Below are 8,918 nucleotides of genomic sequence, written 5' to 3' on the forward strand. Positions count from 1 at the left end.
GTTTCATGGTGTTAGCCAGGATGGTCTCGATCTCCTGACCTCGTGATCCACCCGTCTCGGCCTCCCAAAGTGCTGGGATTACAGGCTTGAGCCACCGTGCCCGGCCCATACTGGCGGATTTTATACATTCCATCTCTACCTCAACATATTTCACTTGGGGATATTTGTCTCCTTCTGAACCCTCAACTTAGCTTATAAATGGCACGGACTTATAGGATTAAATCCAGAATTCAGGAGATGAACATCAGGGGAGAATGTGGGGTGGGGTGATGCCAAGAGGATTGTCATCATTTCTTTAAAAATGACAAGTGACTATCAAGGAGTAAATTCTACCATGACCTGCCTGGGGTTTGACTGGGCCCCACTACAAACCCCAAGTCAAACTTAAGTTGAAATCCTTGCAAGTCTGTGCTCTTCGTGGTCAGGTGGGGGTTCACACACACTGCTGTTTACACAGCAGTTGACATGACGATGAAAAGTCCCATCATCACCTCGTAGATGGGACAGGCGAAAATGGAAATAGGGAAAACAGGGATGAGAGTCAGAGAAAGAAAATTCAAACCGATGTCTCTAGGCTCTGTAGAGAGCTGTCCGACTGTGGGAGCTGCGCTTGGTTGCAATCCACCGCATTGTTGTTTGTATTGGCGTATGGAGTGACCTCACCATCCAACAGGAGCACCCCAGTCCCAAACTTAGAAGCCTTGTCAGGATTTTCCTCCTCTTCCTCATCCAGGAGTGGTGTTCGCGGCAACTCCTCATCTATGGCGAATTCAGGGTGGGTCATGAAGTTGTGGATGGAGTTTTGGTTGTAGGGTTTCTGAATGGTTTCATGGAGGGAACTATGGAACGCTTTGACCACTTTGATCTATACCAGGGGAAGGAAAAGGAGGATGAGAAAATAGGGAGGTGAGAATTGGCTGGCAGAACAAGGAGATGGTGGTTTTAGGAGAGAAACAAAACCCAAACTATAGAACATGACTGCTCAGCAACCAAAACCAAACACACATCAGAGGAGATCATAGGGCACTAGAAACATCACACGGCTCAACTGTCAAGCAGTGGGGTGGGCTGGGGTGAGTGATGGCAAACAACTAGGACATTTTGAAAGCTGCATTTAAAAAAGTAGAAAACCCAAAGCAACGTTAGCATTCCCAAACAATCTACTTTTAAAATGAAACAGAAAACAAGAAGTTTCATTAGTTCTTTCAGATGGAGGGCAAAGGCATGGGAACTAGATGCAAATTGATAGCCAAACTCAAAAAGATGATTCAGACATGTGGATTTCTGTGCTGAGGCCATTTTGTGAATGTGGAATGAAAAAATTATGCATTGAGGTTTAGTTATCTGTATAAGGACCTCAAAGAGCCAGCATACACCAATCTGCACATAATACACGTTGGGTGACGAGTGACCACAAATACTGTGCAGCCAGGCAGACAAACCAATCTTCATTTGTGTCAGCAGCATGCAGGAACTTAAAACTCTCCAGTAATAATTTGCCCTTTCAGCCAGGAAACATGCATATTTTTACATCCCACGACCACCACTGTGTCCCCTCCCAGCAAATAACACAGAACTTCACTCCTTCAGCCCCTTCCCTAGAAGTGGATAAAATACAGGTATCAAAAGATGCTTTCCTCCTGCCTACTGAGAAAAGACCTGGCTCTCATGATTCAAATGCACGTTCATGTCTCTGATACACAGCAACTGTGTCCAATCATGCTGCTTTCTCCAGCTGTTTCCAAATTGTGAAGAGGAGCATAGTCTTACGTGGAGAAGGGAATGAAAGGGACCAGTGAGAGAAACCTAATTCAGGAGGCGGTGCTACAAACAAGTGGCCTTTCTGATGGGGTGGATGAAGAGGATGAAGGAAAGGAAACCATGTGCAGTTTGTGCGGTTTTACTGGGCAAAAGGAGATGCATTGCCCAGTGTCATAGTCTCTGTCCTACTGTGCAAAAAGGAAGGGATTCGGTCAGTTCAGAGTCATGAAGAAAAAACTGACAATAATTGATTCCTGTGAACAGCTTTTGCTTGTCCACAGGCACCAGCAATTTTGGCAGCTCTGCTTTTCCAAACTGTAGGTCTCTCTGAGGCGTGGCTTAGAAGCAGGGTTGGTAGAATTGGGGTAGAGGGAGAGGGTTGGAGCTCCAAGAAGTTGGAGAGAGGGGCCAGGGGAAAGGCAAATGGTTATAGGACAGTTTTAGTTGTTGGAAGGTGGCTGATCCTAGTCTTGTCCCAAAAATCTTCACTCAGAAAAGAAATGGGAGTAATGTGGGGAAATTGTTGAGGTTGGGGGGGGGGGTAGGAGTGATGAAGGTGGGAGTAAGGTACCTCTTTCATTCCTCTGCTGTATAAGCAAAAAGTATATTCCAGGAGAATAGGCAAGAATTTGGAGACAGCAGAGGATACAAAGAGTCAGCCAAATAAACTCTTTGGATCACCTGTTTCAGTGCTTCCTACCACCATACAGAACTTTCATAAATACCAATCAAAGGCGGCTCACTATCAATACTGTTGGTCTGTTTTCTCTGGAGGAGAATGTGTCTCTGCTGGCTAAGTCTTTCTTTATCTTGCCCCACCCTACTAAAGCCTGCAGACCCACCCGAGACTGAAGGTGCTCAAAGCTCAGAAGGCAAAGGACTCCTTGCCACTCAATAGCATCAGCTCAATACCTCAGCTAAGAAGAATCAGGGAGCATAGGCACACACTCACCGTGCTGAACAGAAAGTGAGGACCACGTTTTTATTATCTGATTCCTATTTGAGCATCTGATGGGAGAATTTTACCTGTCATGTTGCCTTTGCTCCAGATCTAGGTGAGATCAGATGGAATGGAGGCTCCATCTGGCCTTCAGGAAGCCTCAAGTTTTCATTGATCTACATAAAATCTCAGAGCAAGGCAATTTGGATTAAGTGAGTCCAAACCCAGTGCCTTCTCCTTTGGCCCTGGCACAGATACACTGGCCAAGAGATGGGTCCAAAGCCATCCCACCCCATCAAAGCCGTCACTGTCAGGAGTGATGACATAGCTCACATTTTCCATATGCTTTCAAGATCTCAAAATCTCTACCGGCTATCACAGGAGGGCAGGTGCCTTTATCCACCAGTACATCATCTTCAATATCAGTGAGTTTCAACTTCCTGCTTCCATTCAATTGAATACTTTATTGAAAAAATTACATGTGAAGTCCACTATAGAAAATAAATTTGTAACAATTGGGATTGGAGTGAGGGTCTGGAGCCCTGTTTGTTAGCTTTTCCTCTCACCTGTTGCGGTGACCAATAATACTGTTACAGGTAAACAGTGAGGGAGATAAAAGTGAATTGGGGATGAGTAGATGGAAAAAATACGGGAAACGTCTTTTGGGGAGCAAGAAACAGTCATCCAGCTAGACTGCAGGACTTCTGGAATCTAAAGGGAAACCAGCCACCTGTAAGGAAGCTCATGTGAAGAGGGGTCAGAGAGCTAGGGGTGACCAGCTGGCTTGCTGGGTGGAGAGAAGGGGGAGGGAGGAGAGGGCATGGGGCTGCGCCAGGATGCCCCAACTCTGGTACTGGCCTCAGAGAACACATGCTGATGAACAACCACACACCATATCACCACCAATCCACCCAGGGCTGGCATCTCCCTTTCCTGGAGCATGATGCCTGGTGCATGAACAGTGTACGGGGACAAGACAGGGCTAGTGAAGCAGGTGCAGGGAAAGCTTTGAGCACTCTCCACACCAACCCTTCCTTCCCTGGTCATTATTTCTCAAGACCTTGGGGAAATGTCTCTTCTGGGGCCCTGGCCTACAGGTGGAAGTGGCTGGTTGAAGGGCAACTCTTTTCGTGACTCAGGAGACTGGGTATGAGTGCTGAGGGCTACTCTCTGCAGCTCAACGAGTGGGCAGGTGAAGACTCCATTTCCTCTGCCAGAATATTCTGTAGTTTTCTGCTCTTGTTTTTTTTGACATGGAGTTTTGCTCTTGTTGCCCAAGCCGGAGTGCAATGGCATGATCTCAGCTCACTGCAACCTCTGCCTCCTGAGTTCAAGCGATTCCCCTGCCTCAGCCTCCAGAGTAGCTGGGATTACAGGCGCCTGCCACCATGCCCAGCTATATTTTTTGTATTTTTAGTAGAAACGGGGTTTCACCATGTCATGTTGGCCAGGCTGGTCTCGAACTCCTGACCTCAAGTGATCCACCCGCCTCGGCCTCCCAAAGTGCTGGAATTACAGGCGTGAGCCAACACACTGGGCAGTTTTCTGCTCTTATCAGAAACCAGGAGAAAAGGATTAGGGCCTCCCTATGCAGGGAAATCTTAGAGATCTATCTAAAGAAGGTTGGACAAACAGTTGGTTTCATTTGGAGATCTGGAATGGGAAAGAGGGTTTTCAAATGTATGGCTATAACTTCTAGGCGCTCCAACTAAAAAAGGACAGCTGGAGAAAGAGCAGGTGTGGCCTGTCTCTCCTCTGATCTTCTGGTCTTTGAGGGTTTGGAGCACACCCTCTACCAGCTCCTCTACAAGATCCCAGTAGGCTCAGTCTTCTGCTTAGTCTCCTTCCACCATCAAACCATCAGGATATCTGACACTAACTCTTCCTACCAGAAAGAGATGATTAAAACAGAACAGAAGCTAGTTAGAAGGAGATGGCAGAACTAGAAGGAAAAAAGGAATTAAGAGAGGAATAGGAAAGAACGGGTGTGAGAGGTTCCTGGATATTTGTAGAGCAAGACTTTGTTAGTTCTTTCTTGCCTGTTTTTCTGACCTAAAGAAATCGTATGTATCTCTATCAAGTCCCACCCCCATCAGAACACTTTGGCTAAAGAGACAAAACAAATTTAAGTCTGGTCAACCCACACAGTTCGTGATCATGTGAACCACAGACAAGGCGACTGTTCTTTCTTCAGCCCCTTTCCAGAGGTGGGAGTGGGTGAGGTTGGGAATGGGGGAGGAAGGAACAGACTGACCACTCAGATATTTGAAACCCACATTATATTTAATACAGATAAACTCCTTCCCACATTATCAGCAAAGAGCTGGCTACCTTCTCTCTCCTCTCTGAGTCCCATTTGGGGAAGGGAAAATGACCAAGAATAGGAGGGCATAAGCATTAGCAAGAATCCAAGAATCTACCAATGGGAACACCAGATCTTAGGTTGTGAGTTGGTAACATTCCAATGGAAAGTCGGGCTGAGAAAGGGGTTCCTGAAACTTTATGCACGAAAAAAGTGCCGGCTATTGGTGAAACAATCAAACTAGAGAAAAGGAGAAGCAAAATAAAAGGGACTCCTCTTCAGAAACTCCTAAAAGTTTAGTAAATGAAGAAAAAACGTTATTTTGACTATTTTATATATTTCTCCTACCTTGCTGTGAATTAATTGATTTTTTTTTTTCTTGAGACAGAGTCTTGCTCTGTCACCCAGGCTGGAGTGCAGTAGTGCAATCTTGGCTCACTGCAACCTCCACCTCCTGGGTTCCAGCGATTCTCCTGCCTCAGCCTCCTGAGTAGCTGGGACTACAGGTGCATACCGCCATGCCCGGCTAATATTTGTATTTTTTTTTAGTAGAGACAGGGTTTCACCATATTGGCCAGGCTGGTCTTGAACTCCTGACCTCATGTGATCCACCCACTTTGGCCTCCCAGAGTGCTGGGATTACAGGCGTGAACCACCGTGCCTGGCCTTTTTTTTTTTTTTTTTGAGATGGAGCCTCACTCTGTCACCCAGGTTGGAGTGCAATGGTATGATCTTGGTTCACTGCAACCTCCGCCTCCCGGGTTCAAGTGATTCTCCTGCCTCAGCCTCCCAAGTAGCTGGGATTACAGGCACACACCATATTGCCTGGCTAATTTTTGCATTTTTGTAGAGACAGGGTTTCGCCATGTTGGCCAGGTTGGTCTTGAACTCCTGACCTCAGGTGATCTGCCCACCTCAGCCTCCCAAAGTGTTGGGATTACAGGCATGAGCCACTGCGCCCAGCCAAGATTAACTGATTTTTAAACCGGAGTCCCTGAAAAGTAAAAAAATGGGGATATTTAACCATATACACTTTGAAGTGACCTACCTTCTTTTCTTCACCTATAGCTACAATTTTTTTTTTTTTTTTTTTTGAGACAGAGTCTTGCTTGTTGCCCAGGTTGGAGTGCAGTGGCACAATCTCGGCTCACTGCAACCTCTGCCTCCTGAGTTCAAGTTGATTCTCCTGTCTCAGCCTCCTGAGTAGTTGGGACTACAGGCACCTGCCACCACACCTGGCTAATCTTTTGTATTTTTAGTAGAGATGGGGTTTCACCGTGTTAACCAGGATGGTCTTGATTTTCTGACCTCATGATCCGCTTTGGCCTCCCAAAGTGCTGGGATTACAGGCGTGAGCTACCGTGCCTGGCCAGCTACAACTTTTATGCTAAAATTGCCAGTCGGCAATACAATGGTAGCCAATGGACTATTATTATTGACCAAGTTTAATATTGGCTCAATTATGACAGGTCCACTAGTCAAAACACACCCACGGGCACATTAGCTCCCTTCCTACCTTTCCTCAAAAGATCCCAAACCTTGACTCCACGTAAAGAAAGTTCCTGGGTTTTCATTTGGCCTAATCTCACTTCTAAGCATAGGACATGGAGTTCAGACTCAAAGGAGCAGGAGGAGAGGAGAGAAACAACAGCATATCCCAGCAAAGCAACAAACAAACAGACAAACAAAAAAGGCAAAACAAAACAAAACTCAAGAAAAGGAAGAAACGAGCAATGCAGGGGAACAATCAGAAAACAGAATTATTGTCTTTAAAACAGTTAAGATTTAATAGCTTTTCTACATTACAAAAATAAAATACAAGGGCACACAGGCTGGTTTTAGAGTAGGATTTTTGTCTTTTCTTCCCTTAAATCAAAATATCAAAAGGAAAAACCGAAAGAAAAGATAACCATGGTTGGTTAAAGTGGATGCCACGTGCTGTCTTGTGGTCATTTTAGCAAATCATGCATCATAATAGACTATCACTCACTGCCCATAGTAGGAGATGAAACAGCAGGAACAGAAGTGGTGGGGGAAGATTTGACTGGTGCAACTGCTACATAGGATGAACTAGGAACAAGTTTTACATCAAGGTGTTGACCCATGTTCTGTCGCCTTAGGACTCCCTTAAAAGAGGCTCCCGTCTGGAATGTGTTAATTACGTCGATCTGCAAAGAATCAGAGAGTGAGACAGCTTTGCTCCACAGTCGGAGAGGTGAAGAAATAGGAAGGGAGGGTCATGGAAGGTTTGGGAAGTGGGGATGGAAGTAGATGGGAAAAGGGGACAGAAGACAGCTAGAGAGAGCTTCCCTCCCACACAAAGCGATGGTGAGGAGAAGGGGAAAAACGTTAATTGCGTATCATACTTCATTTAGGGAATAATTTGCCAGGGAGTCCCAAACGGCCAGCCAGAATCTAGTTTTCTCTTCCCTTTGAATCCATGGTGGGCATTTGAGGTGTAGAGGGGGCCAAGAGTATTTAAAATTTGAAGGGACTTTTCCCTACTCCATCACTCCTAACAGCTAGACAGATTGTTCATTGTTTTTACCTGTACTCTTTTTTTTCTTTTTTGAGATGGAGTCTCACTCTGTCGCCCAGGCTGGAGTGCAGTGCCGTGATCTCGGCTCACTGCAACCTCCACCTACAGGCCCATTTTTACCTGTACTCTTAAAAATAAGGTAAACAATTTAAGATTCTGAAGGCAAATTATGTATTACTGAATTTCAAGGCTCAGGAACTTCTTAATCAATTCAATCGACTACCTATTTTTGCAGATTTTCCAGGAAAATAACTAACTCATGTGTTTAAAGAAAAAACAGGGGCCATGTAGTAGCCAATATACAAGTGGCCATGACGGAAAGGCCCCTGGGCCATGAGTTGCTGGGGGCTCATCCTCCTCTGGGTATCTTGTCTGAGTTATCCCTTCCCTGTGCTGAAGTAGGCAAGGTCCCTGAGAATGGAGCTCAAGAACCCAGTGGCCAAGCCCACTATAGAGAATGCTACTAAGTGCATTAATGCATTAGAGATTCTGAAATGTCTGGCAGAAATGCTGACAGTAACTCGGCAATTAGACTGAGGGAGGGGGAGGAATAGGTTTTGGTTAGCGGTTGTTGAAATAGCTACAGTTCGAGACTTACACAAGTAGTCTCTGGTTTTCAGTGCGCTGTTCCTCAGAGACAGAGGCAATTACATTTTCTTGCTTTCTTTTTTTTTTTCAGACAGAGTCTTGCTCTGTCACCCAGGCTGGAGTGCAATGGCACAATCTTGGCTCACTGCAACCTCCGCCTGCTGGGTTCAAGCCATTCTCCCGCCTCAGCCTCCTGAGTAGCTGGGACTACAGGTGCGCACCACCACGCCCAGCTAATTTTTAAATTTTTAGTAGAGATGGAGTTTCACCATGCCAGCCAGGCTGGTCTCGAACTCCTGACCTTGTGATCCACCCTCCTCGGCCTCCCAAAGTGCTGGAATTACAGGTGTGAGCCACCGCGCCCGGCCATGCCATTCATTTTCTGACAATGGTCCTGATCTAGGGCCTCAATCAACTCTACCATCCTTATCCCTGACCCCTAAGTAACAAGGATGAAATCAAAAGGAATTTCCTTTAGCCTTCATGAAACTGGTAGAATAATCTTAGAAATATCTATCTGCTTAATGCCAAGGGTTAATCTACCAGGAATGTAGGAAAGGTGCTGATTCCATTAACTGGACTTCATTTTCCCAGGAGGGAAGATGAGAAAGCAGGCAGAATGTGAGTGAGATAGTTCTTTTATAAAGCTTCCTGAGAAGCCATGAGCTGTTTAGGGCTAGTTTCTGGATCCAGATTACAGTTTGAGCTGAAACACCACTGCTTCCTCACATTATTCAGTTTTAGTTCCCTGGGACTGAGGAGCTTGAACCTGCAGGAGGAGAGGGTTT

General features: G+C 45.8%; 1 protein-coding gene across 9 annotated transcripts in view; it reads right to left on the minus strand.

The window, feature by feature from the left end:
* Positions 1–29: 29 nt before the first annotated feature.
* Positions 30–8,918, minus strand: part of ATP2B4 (ATPase plasma membrane Ca2+ transporting 4) — a 117,579-nt gene continuing 108,690 nt past the window's right edge. For 6 of the 9 annotated variants that reach the window (XM_017851562.1, XM_017851556.1, XM_017851558.1 and 3 more), the window contains one exon: positions 30–865. In XM_017851562.1, coding sequence (XP_017707051.1) covers positions 557–865 — 309 coding nt within the window. In that variant the 3' untranslated portion in view covers positions 30–556. Of the gene's footprint in view, positions 866–6,766; positions 7,172–8,918 lie in introns of those variants that run through there. The other 3 variants (XM_017851565.1, XM_017851563.1, XM_017851564.1) reach the window with 3 other exon arrangements.

The sequence above is a fragment of the Rhinopithecus bieti genome, unplaced genomic scaffold (assembly GCF_001698545.2).
Source record: "Rhinopithecus bieti isolate Rb0 unplaced genomic scaffold, ASM169854v2 scaffold_33903, whole genome shotgun sequence".
NCBI lineage: Eukaryota > Metazoa > Chordata > Mammalia > Primates > Cercopithecidae > Rhinopithecus > Rhinopithecus bieti.